Raw genomic sequence first — 17,968 nt, 5'->3', positions numbered from 1 at the left:
CCGTTAATGAGCGGTAGCCCGTGGGGCACCACCGCGCCAACGAGGCAGGCAGCGACCACGTGTCGTCACTAGGCTGCTCGCGGTAGTCTAACGCGTGGGCCACGCCAACCACACACTCTCGGCTTCGTGCTCTCCTCTCCGCCGCGCAACTCCGAAAAGAGTTCAAAGCGCAACAGTTGCGCACACACTTTCTCCTCTCCTCGTGGCCGCTCGAGCTCGCAAAAATTCGGGCCGTGTTTAGTTGGGGAATTTGGGAGGTGCCAAATTACTGTTACAGCACTGTAGCACACTGTAGCGTTTCGTTTGTATTTGTGAATTATTGTCCAAATATTGACTAATTAGGCTCAAAAGATTCGTCTCGCAAAGTACAACAAAACTGTGCAATTAGTTTTTAATTTCATCTACATTTAGTACTCCATGCATGTACCGCAAGTTTGATGTGATGGGGAATCTTCTTTTTGCATAGTGTCAAAGTTGGGAGTTGGGAGTAACTAAACATGGCCTCGAACTCCAGGCCTCTCGCTCGCAGCTCGCTCCACACGGCATGGCGGCCTCGGCGCTACAGCCCGAGCGCCATCTCCTCCTCCTTGCCGGCGGCGGCGGCCGCCACCGGCCCCTCCTCCGCATGCTCCCGCCACGCGCGCCCCTCCCGCAGCAACGCCGCCGCTGGCCGCGGGCAGTGAGGGTGTCCTCCGGGGACGGTGGGGGCGGGAAAGGGTTTCCGAGCGCCGTGGAGAAGCAATCGATTCCGGGGGCGGTCGGGGAGGATCATGGAGCGAGGGGAGAGAAGGAGCTGGAGGGGGAAGCGGCCGGCGCCTTGGAGCTGAGGTGGCCGCCGTGGGAGGGGTTGGCCGAGCGGTACAAGCTCATTGGCGCCACCTCCCTCGCCTTCGTCATCTGCAACATGGACAAGGTGACCCATCCTGTTCGTGTCTCATCTGGACCTTGCACGGGATAGTTCAGCTGAAGGCCACTATTTCAATAGTCTGTATCTGTACTTGCTTAATGATACAGGCCATATCTAACTTGTCACATTTTTTAGTGCTCATTGTAGTATTCATTTGCATCACTGGTACGAGCATGTAACCTTCACTGTAGTCCAAGAGGGTCTTTTTAAATACTATATTACAAGCATGCAAATGTTTGAAGTAATGAGAAAAAGTTCAAATTACTCCCTTCAAGTATAGTGAAAGTCCAGATAACCCCCAAAACTATGTTTTGGTTCAACTTACCCCATAATGCAATTTGTCATTTTTGTTTCTCCGTACACAAGTTGAATTTAATTTGAGAGTTTGCAGGGTGGTAGTGGGCATCATAATTTGTACTAAAAAAATATTTATGAATTTTTCATCATTAGTTTTTATATAATTTTGTATCTCAAGGATAAATTTTATTATTAAATATCCTACCCTATCAAAATAATGATAAAAATTCATGATATATTTTTTTAACATGTCTTATGATGTCTGCTATCATCTTGCAAACTTCAAACTTAAAACTCCACTTGTGCATGGAGAAACAAAAAAGACAAATTGTGTTAAGGGGTAAATTGAACTAAATGGCATAGTTTAGGGGGTAAACTGAACCAAGAAATATTTTAGGGGGTTATCCAGACTTTGGTTATACTTGAGGGGAGTAATTTGGACTTTTTCCTTAAAAAATAATAAAATTGCTGTTTACAGTTTAATGCACTCTTCTTGATGCAACATGATGGAACTTTTGTTAATTTCAATATTCTAGTTCTGCAGGTTAACTTGAGTGTTGCAATTATTCCAATGTCACATCAGTATGGTTGGAACTCATCAACTGCTGGCTTAGTTCAGTCCTCATTCTTTTGGGGTTACGCGTTGAGTCAACTACCGGGAGGATGGCTGGCAAAATTGTTTGGCGGAAGGTTTGTTTAGGGTAACAAGATCGTCTCGAATATGTATGAATGCAAAACATCTATGATTGTGAAAATACCGATCCATTATTGTTTACTAAGTAAGAAAATTTCAAAACAGCAGTATGAAGTAGGAATTGCCAATTGCTACTGTATGGTTCATAAGCTGAGCATATCTTTATTTGTTTTACTCCTTTCCAGGCTGAAAATAGTTTATATTTCCATTATAAATTGAAGCAGTTGAATTCTACTCAGATGCCTTTCCCAATTTCCTATAGTTGGATCCCATGTTCTTTCTCATCATCTAATATTACTCCTACAGTACATATAATGTCTATCTATTTATTGTTGTACTGTAATAATTTAGTATTGTTATTTTATGCTGATTGTAGGAAAGTGCTTGAGGTCGGTGTTGTGACATGGTCTTTGGCCACTGCTACAATTCCTGTTGTAGCAGGGTTCATGCCAGGACTTGTGTTGTCAAGGATTCTGGTAACCTACTCACTTTAAGTATCTCCTAGCTGTTGATCCAAAATTGTATTCAGGGGTTGTATCATTCGTATCGAGTAACATAATCGACGTTTATAAGGATATTGAGCACAAGCAGTCCCTCGACATTTAATTAGGGTTTAGGAGAAATTAGGTTATTATGAAGAACCTGATTTCGTGCTTATATTATTTAACAAATGCAAATTTCCAGAAGTGTCAGGAATCCCAGAACAAAAAGAGATTGTGAAATAACAAATTACCATGTAGAAGCTTTGCGATATGCTGATACCATAATTCCTTGTATAAATTCTGGAGCATTCACGTTTGAGCACAAATGTCTAGTCATTGCATCTCCTTTGATTGAGCTGTGGGTGTGTTAACTTGAACAAAAAAAAAATTACCACCGTTCTTTTATTTGCATTTTATTCTTTTAAAATTGGTTATATGCTAGGTAGGCATTGGAGAAGGTGTCTCTCCATCAGCTGCTACAGATTTAATTGCTAGGTAAGATCCATTTTTATATGCTAGTTTGTTTCCTTCCTTGTCTTGACATTTATTTTTGGAACTTCTATCTTGTGGAGTTGTGTGTTATAAATTCTAGCACAACAAAGGCAGCTTATATGTTGGCATTTTCTCTTTCTCCATGCTCCTCTTTTGATGTTTAGCGGATGAATTTTTGCATAGCTACATGTGAATCACAGGTGGTGACTACATTTGTCAATCTTACATTAAATGCTATTATAATTGACAACGGTTCATATGACATATATTTTGGCATGTTGTAAGTGTAGTTTGGAACTTCAGGCTTTCATTGGTACTCACATGCAGGTACATTCCCTTGCAAGAACGATCAAGAGCAGTTGCTGTTGTTTTTGGTGGTTTAAGCTTCGGAAGTGTCTTAGGGTATGTGTATTAGGATATATGGTAGCACAATATGTTCGCAATCTTTTATGCAACAATTTACATACTTCCATGCATATGCCGATGCATGTAAATGCTGAATTCAAACTAAATTAGAGTTCCCATATGTGTTCAACTCTAAATAGTGGCTTCATAGGAGTATTATTTTAAGCTATTGTGCTTCTATCAGAAATTCCTGCCAATCATTTGATATTTTCAGTTTTTCCTGTAAGTAAAGATTTTAAAAGTATCCCGCTTTAAGTTCTGGGCATCTAACTTGTCGTGCACTTGGATGTAAACATAGAAGATTGTAATGAGAGATTTATCTAGAAAGATCAAATGCTAAATCTTTTTTCCCGTGAACTGCCTGCAACTGTTTTGCTGCTTTCATTTGTTTCATTCTTCAATCCACATGGATGAGGTACAAATTTAGCATCCTAAGCATGATGGGAAACTTGTTGTTTTCATTATCTCAAATCTTGATAGCTGCACAAGACATCCTTAATAACGAGATGCTAACTTTTTTCTTGTTTATCAGAACAACATTGCCTTCCATTTGTCTGTATGAGTATATGACTATGCAGCTTGAAGTAATAGCAGTAGCTTTTCTATATAGCTAATGGTTTGCCTGTTTTATCACATTGCAGACTTCTGTTTGCCCCTCCCATCATTCAGAACCTTGGCTGGGAGTCCGTCTTTTACATATTTGGCCTTCTTGGGATTATTTGGTAAGCAGGTTTTTCTAAGCAGTAGGAAACAGATAATTTGTTGTGGCTGAACTTTATTTTCTGTTTTGTCCACAGGTGCGTAGGGTTTGATTCTCTTAAAGGGCAACAGTTGGGTAACAACGAAGGCCTATTCAGTAAGTGCTGATCTATTTTTACGATATCAGCCACCATGATAGAAATGTTCCCTTAGAAAACACTATAATTATTATCTGTGATATATTTTCTGAGGATTTTGGAAAACTATATGTTTCTTATGAACCGGTCATGTTTGGAGTCAAAACTTCTACTGTTTATCATTACATTACAAAATTTACTTCTACTTTGCAGATTTGGGAAAAAGTTCTACTGTATCTGATGGACTTGTCTCATCAACTGTATCTTCGGAATCATCAGACCCATCATTGGAAGATTTGCAGAATTCACTGAAGGTTGTTTTCTACCGAGGTCGTGCTATCTTAATCTCTACTTTGAGTATTTATTCAGGGATCAAGTCACAAAACTGTTGCCAAGTTCTGATGTCGATGAAATTTTAAAAAGATGAGTTCCATAATCAAGGCAGAACAACCAATGGAAATCTAATGTCCAGTTTGTTGCTCATTATCATCTCATCTCCAAGACATATATTCTTCCTAACCAGTTGGCATCAACACACTGTATTTCCAATGAAGTGAACAACTCTCAGAGTCTGAGAAGAGCAAAATCTAATTCAACTACATGCAGATAAAGTTTATCGCTGTCAAGAAATCATGTGATGCAATGTAACCATCTTAAGGAATGCCGGAATGGACACATACTTTTCTGTATAAAGATTGTTTTTGTTTAATACATATCTCTAATATAGCAGGCTCATTACTTGTTTTTGTAGGATGTGCCTTGGAGAGCATTTTTCAAAAGCAAGGCCGTGTGGGCAATGATATATGCACACTTTTGTGGAAATTGGGGGCATTATACTTGCTTGTCTTGGCTACCAACATTCTTTAGGTTTGGCACCTTGCAAGTTTTCTTCTCAAGTTACTTTATAGGAACAAGGAGAAAAGGACTAAAATTGAAATCGGATATCATGAATTAACAGAAGATTGTTATAGTTTCTCTCATCTTAGCTACATTTTCTGTGATATAAGTCTATATCATGCCCTATTATCCTATTCCTGTGATCTAGAAATGTATGGAAGTGTTAGTTCTAATTAAAATACATTTTCTATCTGTTCATGATATTGTGTCAAACATATGTAGCAACTTCTTATTGTGATTTTTTTCCCCCAACTCATGTGTTACACAGTGAGGAGCTGAACCTGAACTTGACAGAAGCAGCATGGGTATGTACACGCTTTCTTTCTTAAGTTATAGTAAATCCTTATATTAAAAGCCTCGCCCTCACTAGGGGATCTCAATCCGCCTTTATTTATCATTGATATCAACTCATTTAGTGCTTCTGAATTTACATTTTTTTTTCTGTAGGTGTCAATCCTTCCTCCTTTGGGTTCAATGGTCATTTCATCTATTGCAGCACCTTTTGCAGACAACTTGATATCAAATGGAGTTGACACCACGAGGGTAAAGCATTCATTCTTTTAATTGGCCTCCCCTTGAGGTCGTTGTGTATACCTTTGTTGCGGCATGTCAAACCTCAACTGTTTTTTAGGCACCTCTGTGTAGGTGCAATGGTTGCTGGTTGGCATTTAGAGAATAGTCATGGGGGACTGGTGGTTGAGAAAACAAGAGAGGGTTGGCAATATCAGCTGGAAGGAAGCAGATTGACATTTTACATTTCATTGAATTTGTCTGGCCCCCCTCAGTTAACTAGAGGGGTTCTCAACACTCCATACTAGACCTGGACCCTACACCTCACTAGGACTAATAGTACAGTGCATACTCCATTCCATATTAAGGACTATTTCATACGAAGTCAATTCTTCTCTTCCTATATGCCTATGACTCCTATGTATCAGCCGCTGCTGATTGCTGCAAACTCCAGTACTCCCTGGATTCCCAAATTGCTTCTGTCAGTTTCCTCAACAGGAAGTCCAATATAGAGGCTGTATAAGCCCTGGCAATTCTCAGGAGTGAACATAATATATGCTGTATAAATCATGATATCATTTTCATTAATTCAAAAAAGAATTGTAGAACTGAAAAAAATGAATCTGTTGCTTAAACTTGTAGGTACGAAAAATATGCCAAACAATTGCCTTTGTTTCACCTGCAATTTTCATGATGCTTTCCTCTGTGGATCTTGGACTGCCTCCCTGGGAAATTGTTGCTTTTCTTACAAGTGGTCTAGCACTCTCCAGCTTCGCATTTTCAGGTCATGTTGTTAAGATGGCAATCAAATTTTCACTTTTTACATGGTTCCAAGGTCCAAACCTCAATATTTTGGTTGGTAAACAGGGCTTTATTGCACGCATCAAGATATCTCTCATGAATATGCAAGCATTCTCCTGGTAAGTCATTAAATTACTATTTTCTCAAATTGCATGTATCTTCTCGAAAAGAAATAGAACAGTAACGTTCTGTCGCTTAGATGCTTAAAAGGATGACTGAAAGACAGTTTGCAGTCGGTGCAAGTTGCATTTCTGGTACCCTGTACTCCTTAGATTCCATCATGAGCGATTGTTACTGATTTGTTGCCTTTGTGCTCCAGGGTATCACAAACACTGCAGGCGCCGTGCCTGGAATTGTTGGTGTTGCGCTGACAGGCTATCTTCTTGATTCAACTCATTCATGGAGTGTATGCCATCAAACCATCGTCATAAGCTATTTTACATTTTATGTACATCTCGAATCACCATATTGGTATCGTTTTATGTGCAGATATCACTCTTCGCACCTTCTATCTTCTTTTATTTAACTGGTACTGCTGTATGGTTAGCATTTGCCAGCAGTGAGCCCCAGGATTTTTCCAAGTCAGGACCAGAGTCGTGAAGTATGGTTCCCCTTTGCTCAGAAGGGACTTTTTTCAGAAGGAAATTTCATCTTTACTGCATGAATAATAGGTTTATGTTCCTTTTCCAGTTGCAGATAGGAGGAGGCCACTAACAAGGGGACAACATATACTCTGTAAAAGCGTATGGCCATTGGCTGACATCTATATAGGCCTTTTTTGGGGTTATTTTTCACATTTTGACACGATTTCAGAAGGGAAAGAGGAATTTGTTCATGGAGAGTTTATGTTTCCATCAGCGGTAGTATTGTGCCAGGAAACACTTTCAGGTGTAAATATGGAGCAGCATGACAATTTTGGTTCGCAGAACACAATCCATTTTTGCGACATGTTTGATGTTGTTTATCCTGCACTCCAGTTCGACTGGATTGGATTTCCATTGTTTCCTTCGGGGGCGTTTGGATGCCACGGGCTAAACTTTAGCCCTGTCACATCACACGTTCGAATGCTAATTAGGAGGATTAAATATGAGCTAATTATAAAACTAATAGCAGAACCCCTAGGCTAAATCGCGAGACGAATCTATTAAGCCTAATTAATCCATCATTAGCGAATGGTTACTGTAGCACCACATTATCAAATCATGGACTAATTTGGCTTTATTGAACAAAGTGGCGATTTAGCCTAGGGGTTGTGCAATTAGTTTTGTAATTAGACTATGTTTAATACTCCTAATTAGTGTCCAAACATCCGATGTGACAGGGGCTAAAATTTAGCCCCTCCTGGCCAAACACCCCCGAAGTCGGTAACTTGCCACTTTGTTCAACATAGTAATATGCCTTTTCAGTCGCACACCGGTAAAGTGCTTGTCTAGTCCTAGTCCAATCACCAATGTTGTCAATAAAAAAAGTCCAATCATCAATGCCCAGTCATACCAGACAGTTCCAAGAGTATAGGTCACGTTGCCAATATCATAACCACAATTGGATAAATGAGTCCCAACAATAGGAGGCATGAAGCCGCATGATGCTTCCAGCAACTATAAATGTAATAAGCACATTTAAAGATGCTCCCAGCGTCTATTGTCAGTGAATACAATTCAGGCCTCACTGCCTCAGTACCAGAATGAGATTGAATGGCATGACACAGAATCACAGCTCCAATAATAGTAAATGACCCCACTTGAACACACAATTAAGACTACATGCACAACGGGGAAAACACAAGGTAACAATTTAACATCAGATGTCAAATTTTCCTACACTATTGAGACACTGACAAGCCACAAGCTACATTGGTCCCAAACCTGTTTCACCATCTAAACAACACAACTAGCAGCATGAAACAGCAAGGGGGTGGATGCAGGGTGAAAATTGCCAGATCACTTCTTCTTCTTAGAAGGTGGCTGGTCCTCATCTTCGTCTTCATCTTCATCATCATCATCATCGTCATCATCATCGTCATCCTCACCATCGTCATCACCATCTTCATCATCGTCGTCGTCGTCATCACTCCCTCCTTCACCATTAGCCTCAGGATCATCATCGTCATCATCATCATCTTCACCCCCATCATCCCCAGAGTACTCCTCAGCATCATCATCATCTTCACCCCCATCATCATCCTCATCTTCATCATCATCGTCGTCATCGTCATCCGACCCTCCAGCATCCTTATTCTCAGGAACACTGTCTGATTTGATTCTGCCAAGTAGCCTTCAAAAAATACATGAACAAACTAGTCAGGGCACAAAACATTTTTTCTAAACTAAGCCACTAAACAAACACTTAGACAAAGAGTTAAGAAACCTACTTGTAAATTGCCCTCTGGTCTTCATTCAATATTTCTGATCCACTGTTTACAGCTTGAATCTAAGAAACAATGCAGTTGCATCAGCACAGGATAACAGGAAAAAAATTAAATAAGCAAAGCATCTTTCACACAAGAGCCGTAAAACAAGTGGGAAGATACTATAAGAAAAAGATAAAGCAATCCTATATATAATCTATACATAGCTTATTTTCACATTAGGTGGGGATCATCATGATTTTGATCAACAAAAAACCCACTAGGTTTTGTAATCGGAGAGTAGTATGACAACTAATTGGGTTGACTTTTGACCAAGGTGGCACATAACACCTGATCACCCATTAGACGGGCTAGGGCACTAAGCAGCAAAATAAATACTTCGCCAACCAGAGCTAGAATTCTTCAATACATTCATTTTAGCAATGCCTAACTTGTTGAGCTTGAGAAGACACTCCTCTAAACATAACTAATGCCTGTAATCCGATCAGTTCTAGATATACATCTTGTTTTCAATTTGTGCCAATCCTGACAAAATCAATTGGTCAATTGGTAAAAGACAGGACATCAATTGGTAAAAGACAGGACAAATGCCGCTTACAGTAGCTTCCTACAGCATTGAGTTGTTCACTGATCTGGTTCATTGAATCTAAAATTTCCTAATTCAATTACCCAGATCTGCTTAGATCTATTCACAAGAACTATACTTCCCCAGGCAAAAAGAGGGCCTAAATTCCCACACAGCAAAATCAAATATCTCCCTAAACAGCACTGGAACATATCACTAGATCTGCAGACTCGAATACTTCAAAATTCTTCAGTCAAACGCAAAGTACGCCATGTATGAAGAATTAGCTCTATTCGCAGCAGCCGAGTCACATGGTAATGGGGGTAAAAGCCCGCAAAGGCAGCAAATTCACACAATTATCGCTATCACTAGCCGTCTCTACCAAATCCAGCAATTGGACAGCGATAACACAGGTCGCACTGGAAGAAAATGGGGGAAAAATTACTCACCGCAAGAGCGAGCAGGCCTAGCAACCTCTGGGCGGCAACAGCGGCGGTGAGCTCGGCCGCCGACGACGACGACGCCGCAGCCTCCATCCTGCCAGGTCCACCAACCACCGTCGCCGTCGCCATCGCTTCGTTTGCCCTGTGCGCGAGCAGCGAGGAGGCGTGGAGATGCGGATGCGGCCGTCTAGCCGCAGAGGTATGTTAACCGAGGCTTTAATAGCCGGGGCGAGAGGGGGTTAGGGTTTTTGTGCTTGGCAGCGGGTGGGGATGGGTGTGGGGTGCCGCCGTGCGAGCGCGTGCGTGTTTAGGGTTTTGGTGCGGGGGCGAGTGGGTCTCTGCCTGGTGGGCCCCAGCGGAGGTGGATCCTCCAATGGGTGAGGAGGATTCGAAAAGGTTGCCGGCGCCGATCGGGATCTCCTCGCCTGATCCCGCTTCGCGTCCCGTCATCAGATCAGAGTGGGGGACTCGACTCGTGATTGTGCGGGTCTCTATTGGGCTTGGCTGTTGTCTCTGTCCGCTGGGGGATTCTGCCGCGGTTGGGCTTCGCTACAAGTCGGGCCCATCGGGCAGCGGACTTTCCACTTTGCCAGGCTACTCAAATCATGTCCGTCACGTGTCCATTTTTTTTTAAAAAAAAGACATGAGCTTTTAACACGGGAGAAATGTTACACTTAAATTTAAATGGTTAGGAAAAACAGGTGGGCACTTGCTTAATAACCAGATATAAGCTTGTGTATTTCTCCTAGTTAATTGCGTTAACGGGTCCGGAAAAAGTTGCTCTAACAAAAATGTGCCGAAGTATATATTCCGCCCATGTTTATGTAACGTATACATATCAACCTTCTGAACGATTTGCGTAAATTCTTCGCATTACTAATGTAAGACTGATCACTTTCTTGCTACACAATGCTGCCGTTCCTTTCAGTCCGGACACCTTATGAAACAATCCGATTCAAAGGATCCACATGCGATGCATCTTCTATTGTCATGCCAGCCTCGCTCCCTTCGCACATGTGCTTGTCTTGGTTTCACCTACAGCGGCTGTTATTATCTATACGGCTTGGAATCTATGAAAAGAGCGCAACCAGAGGATTTTTGAAGGATCTCAATGCTCATCGCTGCAGGTGTTCTTCCTCATCAAAGAGGAAATCAGGTTAAGGCAAGAGGCATGCGGTGCTCTAAGAATTGAGTAGCAAGACATATATGCTTTGATGTGTAGTGAGCTTTGATTTTTATATCTTGTCATGTAATATAAGTATTGTAAAATGAACATTTCTCCCCTTCTTATATGATATGGCAGTGCTTTTGCCCCTTACATTTCAAAAAGAAAAGCATGCCATGTCATGCCACGGAACACATCTACACAACTGCTCCGTGCCCGATGGCCCTTCAACCGCGCAAGCTACCTACCAACTTATCATCCCTAAGAAAAGGAGACATGCCGCGAGCGCACTCCGATCCGGACCTAGAAGGAGTTGGAGGTTGGAGGGCGCTCGGCTCGGCAATAGGTGGGAGGTTGCTTTAGTTGGACGGCGCCGGCAAAACAATTTTGTTTGGCTTCCTATCGTGTTTGGTTCCCGAGACCTCCTAATCCCAAGCTCGAGAGTTGTGGACATGATGGGCGTGCAGCAAGAGATACATTCTTTGCTTCCTAGCTACTGCTACTCCCTACTCCATAGCTACTCCCTACTCCGTACATGTCCCTTGATCCGCTGATCGTGAACAATGATGATAGTATGATGTAGTAGTACCTACTTAAAGGGGATGCATACGCCAGCGTGACACTTTCTTCGATCCGGATAACCATGTGAATTAAGCATGCAGTGCAGGTTGCCATATATATATGGACCCCCTCGTGCTTGAAGTTTTTTTTAATAAAGCAGGAGCACTGCTGATTCATTTAAAAAGAAGAGAGAATGTCTGCGTTACATAGAGTCCGATATTACATAAATTGACTAACTCGCTTAGCAATAACATAAAGATACAAAGCACTCTAACCCAATTTTGGTTTACCACATGCCTATCGCTGCCACTGGACTTCTTCTTGGATCAACTGGAAGACCTGCTGTGGCCTCAAGTTTTTTTCTTCAAAAACACGCCGATTCCGTTCCTTCCAGATATTCCATGCTGTAAACATGAGCAATGCAGCGATAGACCTTTGTTGCTTCGTCGTGAAAGTTGCCAGCGATTTCCACCACCATTCTTAAACACACACATCCTCAATATTCGGCACCTTGATCATTCCTCCGGTCCAGTTGCTCACCAACATCCAGACTTACCTTTGCAAAAAAGTATTGCAGGTAGAGATGTGTTGCTGTTTTAGGTTCTTGATCACAAAGAGAGCATGTAAGGTTGCATTGCTCGGCTCTCGTGTTTCAGGTGCTTGAAGAATCACAAGCTGCAAAGTTACATGTTTACTTGCACGCGACGCTGTCGCCCCTGCTACCTGTCACGTGGTACACCGATCGAACGTTGTGGTGCGATAACACTGCAATTTGGCAATCAAATTTACTACTTCAATAATCACCGCAAGTCGCAACTAACCCAATGCATGCAACGGTAGTGATCAGAACTCGTCAGCTACGACTAAAAGAGTAATGCAGCTGCCTCTCTAACTAGCTATCAGCAGATGGTGGGCACACTTCGAGATCCGCTGCACCAACCTTGCTCATCATTGGCGTCTACCACGTTCAATTGCAGAGATTCTGACCGTCACTCAAAATCAGAGCTGTGAATTGCAGTAACTTTCATGTTGTCCTCCCACATTGTGGCCATGTATACATCACGCAATACTCATATTGACAACAAGTTGCCTAGAAGTGGGACTGGCCTGTTTTTCTTTTTTTCCTGTGGCAAAAGGCTGCCCAGAATCGAAACAAATAAATGTACTACTCGTCAACTTCAACCTACGCGGACAACGCCGCATCAGCGTGAACCGTGAGTTAGAGAAACCGAGACACGTCGGGAAGCTCTCCCCGTCAACCTGATCCGTGTAAACAACGTACGCCTCTTCCAGCACTGTGCGTGAACGAAGTATTCTACGGTACTCCCTCCGTCGTAGGTCATGTAGAATACTGATCCCTTCGTCCCAATATAGGTAGTTTTAAATTTTTCAATATATAGTTTTTGGTACGCACCTAAATATATAAAAAAATTATAAATCCGAAAAAACTAAAATAACCTACCATTTAAAATATAAGGAAATCTCATAAACATATGCAGCACAAATTAAACTAAGTACCCTATAGTAACGAGAAGGACGAGCACATCATGCACGCTCGCTCATGTCTCTCTCCTGCGGTATGCGTGCCTCGATCGAGCTGAAGCAAAGCGACGGACTGGCGGAGCGGCGGGTAGCTCGCTGCCGTCGATATCGGCATCCATGCGACAGGGTCGAGTCGTGCTGCCAAAGCGTTAGCACGATCAACGTTGTCTTGGGGCTCAAGGAGCGGGGATGCCACGAGGCAACGCGAAGGCCAGGGGCGGGCGTCGACGACCTTGATCACGGGCGTTCAGGTCGGTGACGGCCAGCAGAAAATCTGGCAGCTGGAGCTCGTTGTTGCACAACACAGCTAGGCCTGCTAATTTGGACACCTCATATTTATATTATCTAAACCTAAGCCAATCCACCTTACTAGTTGATAAAATCTATAGATTTGCTATAAAAAAAATCATAATTTGTTATATAAATCTATTGGCTCATATAAAAATCTCGTATATATTTGAAATAAATGTGAGTCCGACATGTGGGTTCTACGTCAAGAGCCGGACTCTAAAACTAAAACGTCGTGTTCACACCTTAAAATTTAGCAAAATTGATTGAAATTTGTTGGAGATGACAGAGTTTGATTGTCTGCTACTTTATGCTAAATAGTATGGCTAAACATGCATTTGGGCTCCGCATTAAGAGCTGGAACCTAGAATTAAAACCTCGCGTTCACACCTTAAAATTTTAACGAAATTCATCAAAATTTGTTGGAGATGACTCAATTTGACTGCCTACTACTTTGTGTAAAATAGTATGACTATACATATATGTGGGTCCCGCGTTAAGAGCCGGACCCTAGAATTAAAACCTCACGTTCACACTTTAAATTTTAGCGAAATTGATCGAAATTTGTTGGAGATGACTCAGTTTAAGTGTATGCTACTTTGTGCAAAATAGTATAGCTGGACATAATATGGACCCCACGTTAAGAGTCGGACCCTCGAACTATAACCTCCCTTTCACGCTTTAAAATTTTAATAAAATTGATTGAAATTTGTAGGAGATGATTTAGTTTAATAATTAGCTACTTCATGTATAGTTGAACTTATATTTAGGCGCACATCAAGAATCAGATTCGAATTTAAGTGAATCAAACCAATGCAACCTACTCTAAATCACTTCCAAACTATTTCCTCTTAGAAGGGATCCCAAACAAACCAAACCACTTGATGAATCAGCTTATTAATAACCAATATAAACAACTTTCAAAAGAAATCCAATCCATTAAAACCATTAAACTCAATCAATTACACCTAAACACACAGCTCGGCGCGACATCCACGAGTTCGGACGTCCATGACCCGGAGCTGGAACCCAGATACCATGGCGCCGACATGCCAGCCAGGGTGCCGTTTCCTCTGCGTTCAGCCCAAATTCGTGATGCCCCCCAATCCCACTCACACAAGCTCTCAAACTGGCCCCCTTTTTCCTTGGGGTTGCTTCTTTTATTTTGTCTAGTGAGAGTACCTACACGTTTCTTTATTTAACATGATCTCATCGTGTACGCAATGTTGTAATAAGCACGGGTAGGTAGCATCTCTAATTTGGAACATGATATGTATCGCAACTGCAGCCTCTATATATATGGCCCATCAGTTCATACAAAAAATTATATGCAACAGAAGCTGCTTATATACTACTATCCTCAACCGTTTGTCCCATGTACACCCAATGTTGCATTAACGCTGGCAACAATTGGCATCACTCTCTACCAACCTAAGATAGGCCCATCCAACTAAACTTCAACTAAAGAACTACAATAACAAAACTTCCACTGCAAGTAATATGGCATGTCTCATTGTATCAACTAACTTAGTGTCCATTTTATAACTGAGTGTATCTTGCCTAGTTAGGTTCCTTGTGGAACCCTATTTCTTAAGTTTGACTGTCTAAGGGCCTGTTTGGTAGGGCTATGGCTGTGGCTGCTGCGGCTGTGGTTTGGTAGGGCTATGGATGTGGCTGCTGCGGCTGTGGCTGCTCTGGTGAAACAGCTTCTCTGGCGAAGCTGAAGCCATTTTGAAAAGTGTTTGGCAAAACGGCTTCTCCTGTGTTTTTAGGAATGGCTTTGATAAATCAAATGTCATAGATGCCCTTAACTATATGAATTTTTTTAATAGATGAAAATGGATGTACTCACAGTTCATAAATAGATTAGTACTAGCGAATGCTAAGCTGATTAATTCCTCAAAAAGGAATTGAATATTTGAATCACAGAAACATAAATTGAAAGCAAAAGAGGACTTTCAGAAATCAAAATCTGGAACAAGATTTGTGTCATTGTAGTTTGAAACAGACAGGGCAGCAGAATAATTTGAAATCTGAATATTTGAAACAAGATTTTTTAATTTTTCTTTTCCTTAATCTGATCCACGCCCTTCCATTCAACCATATAAGCTAAAAGCTAATAATAGCTATAATCCTTACATAGCATGCAACCATATAAGCTAACTGACATACTCAAGATGATCTAGAAAGGAAGATTGCTCTAGCAAGATCATCTCGGAATTTATCCATGGTCCGATCATCTGTTTCCATGTTGGATGTATCTCCAGCATCTTGAGAGACATAATGCTTCCTATATCTTGAAGGTATAGTGGGCATATAATCGGGATTCCGATCGCATTTGCGGAAATCCTTATCTTGTGTGTGGTTTTCACGAATGAAGTTATGGAGACACATGGTTGCGGCAACTATCATCATTTGCTTCTCCATTGGGTAACTCGGCATATTGAGAAGGATTCTCCACTTCATTTTCCACACACCAAAAGAGCGCTCTACCACATTGCGAATACTTGAATGCAAATGGTTAAAATGTTCTTGCTCACCATTTGGAGCAGAACCTCTCCTCCAATCTGGCACATGATACCTTTCACCCTTGTATGGTGCCAAGTATCCAGGTCTATTTGGGTACCCGGCATCAACCATATAATACTTTCCTAAATACACATGTAAAAAAATGAAGGTTGTGAGCCACGTGCATTCATGTATAGACATGAGAAAAGATAAGGTAGGTGATCCGACATACCTAGAGGGGGGTGTGGAAAGGTAGAGTGATCATGTCGAAGTGCATGGAAGAGAACATTAGTATCATGCATAGACCCGGGCTGACCAATAGATGCATAAGTGAACCTCATGTCGAAATCAACAATACCAAGAACATTTTGTGTCGCTTTGCCACTCCGACCAATGTACCTAATCTGGTCCTCAGGACGTGGTGTCGCTGAAATGTGAGTGCCATCCAAAGCTCCAATGCAATCTTTAAAGTGTGGCATCATCCTACGATCATTACTAATCCTAGGATGTGTAGTAGAGAAATTAGGGTCAATTGGCTTTATGTAGTCTGCACTCATAGCCACCATACATATCAATACCTCCTCAAATTTTCTACTAATTGTTTCTGCAGAGTGCTTGAATATACCATGTACACCACTGGTAGAAGTACCATGCCCACACACAAGTAGAAAAATAGCCAATGATTCCATAGAACTCATATGAAGAGATGATTTTAGTCCATAGTTACCCACTAACAGATCATGCAACTTGTAAAATAGAGATGCATTCATTCGGAATTGCTTATGACTTTCACCTGGAGTGTTCAGCTTCTCCATTGTCCAACCGAATCCACTTTGTGCCAGAATTCTAACATCATTCTTGTCATGGTAAGTCATGAAGTACTTGCAAGAAATAAGAGCAGTGGCAAATTGACAATTTTGAGCAGACCGCAACAATCCTAGAGTGTTTTTAACCCATTCATCATGATCAGACATCTCATCATCAGAAGATTCAGATCTATTCATGATATAAATAACACTCATGAATTGCAAAGTAGAATATAGATTCAAAGTAGCATACATAAGATTCAAAGTAACAACACTCAAACTACTTAGGCATATATAGAATATAGATTCAAAGTAGCATACATAAGCATACATATTTCAGAGTAGCATAGAAATAGAAATAGAATCCAAAGGATACAAGCATGCTGCACAAACTACTTAGGCACATCATTTCTAGTCATCCATTCATACTTCCTCTTTAGCCAATCAAACCTCTCCTCAGGTGTATCCAAAGTCATAAACATCTCTCGTTCAGCCCTCTTGGTAAAAACTAGAGATGCAACAAAATGTCCATTCGTCGAGGGAAGAGCCCCACAATTCTTGACCAAAGCCATGACATCCTGGATGGAACAACTAGATGTATCCTCCCTCCTTGCAATAGATTCACAAGATGCAGTTGTCCTCTCATTCATCTCCACAATCTCCACAATTCAAGACAAGTCAAGCTTTCACCACTTGGTATATCCCTATTGCCTTCCCAAGCAGATCCTTAAAGTCGTGCTCATTTACTCTACAAAATCTCAAAGCATACCACTATTGCAAATGTTCTTCTTTCTATAGGGTACTATACTGTCCACTCAAAGCATACCACTATCAAAGCAAACAAAGCATAAGGAACCTATCAGAGAAAACCAGAAATGCATGCCAGATCTTGTAAACTAGGTCCATCTTTTGTCCCCAACTCCAAACCTCATCGTTTTGGATTACGCTACAAAATCAAAGGACAACAGCAATCACAATGGCTTGAGCTCAAACACAACAGCAATCACAATGGCTTCAGCAATCACAACAGCAATCACAATGGCTCAAACAAGGAAATCACTTTAATTGGATCATATGTTCTTACCTTGGATCGGTGAGGTCGACATCCACAAATGCAGGAGCAGTAGCTGTCCTAGCCGCCGGTGGTGGCCTAGGTGCGCGGGTACCTCGCCGGCGAGTTGAGGAGCCCCGAACCGGACCAGAGGTGACCCGAACCGGCAGCCGCTCGTCATTGCCTCCAACCTCCTGTGAAGCTGTCTCCTATGAAGCGAGTTGAGGATCGGCACGGAGCCAATCCGGCCCTAGAGCCGCCGCCGCTACTCCAGCCCACCACTCTGGCCATCCTCCGGGCATGCCTGTGCTTGCGGGCATGGCGGCGCTGGGGACGCCGGAGGCCTGTGA

At 41.9% G+C, this 17,968-nt stretch overlaps 2 protein-coding genes across 5 annotated transcripts; one reads left to right on the top strand and one right to left on the bottom strand.

The window, feature by feature from the left end:
• The first annotated feature begins 512 nt into the window (after positions 1-512).
• On the top strand, positions 513-7,285 carry LOC101760355 (probable anion transporter 5, chloroplastic). 4 transcript variants are annotated; one of them, XM_022824611.1, is made up of 16 exons: positions 513-913; positions 1,749-1,894; positions 2,275-2,374; positions 2,823-2,875; positions 3,200-3,274; positions 3,919-3,999; positions 4,075-4,133; positions 4,327-4,427; positions 4,865-4,980; positions 5,279-5,315; positions 5,458-5,553; positions 6,163-6,304; positions 6,388-6,440; positions 6,641-6,727; positions 6,811-6,922; positions 7,018-7,285. In XM_022824611.1, the coding sequence occupies exons 1-15, from the start codon at positions 545-547 to the stop codon at positions 6,919-6,921; spliced, it is 1,626 nt and encodes a 541-aa protein (XP_022680346.1). In that variant the 5' UTR covers positions 513-544; the 3' UTR covers position 6,922; positions 7,018-7,285. The 4 variants fall into 4 exon arrangements, with proteins under 4 accessions (XP_022680346.1, XP_022680345.1, XP_012699628.1 ...); XM_022824610.1 differs by having other exon boundaries at positions 514-913; positions 7,012-7,285; XM_012844174.3 differs by having other exon boundaries at positions 541-913; positions 1,749-1,905; positions 7,012-7,285.
• Positions 7,286-7,863: 578 nt separating this feature from the next.
• Positions 7,864-9,963, bottom strand: LOC101759945 (phosphopantothenoylcysteine decarboxylase subunit VHS3-like). The gene is made up of 3 exons (XM_004957548.4): positions 9,704-9,963; positions 8,693-8,751; positions 7,864-8,595 (listed from the first exon to the last, which is right to left on the bottom strand). The coding sequence occupies exons 1-3, from the start codon at positions 9,824-9,826 to the stop codon at positions 8,262-8,264; spliced, it is 516 nt and encodes a 171-aa protein (XP_004957605.1). The 5' UTR covers positions 9,827-9,963; the 3' UTR covers positions 7,864-8,261.
• Between the last annotated feature and the right edge of the window lie 8,005 nt (positions 9,964-17,968).

The sequence above is a fragment of the Setaria italica genome, chromosome II, assembly GCF_000263155.2.
Source record: "Setaria italica strain Yugu1 chromosome II, Setaria_italica_v2.0, whole genome shotgun sequence".
Classification (NCBI taxonomy): Eukaryota; Viridiplantae; Streptophyta; class Magnoliopsida; order Poales; family Poaceae; genus Setaria; species Setaria italica.
The sequence above is the reverse complement of the archived record's forward strand: the minus strand, read 5'-3'. Positions and strand labels throughout refer to the sequence as shown.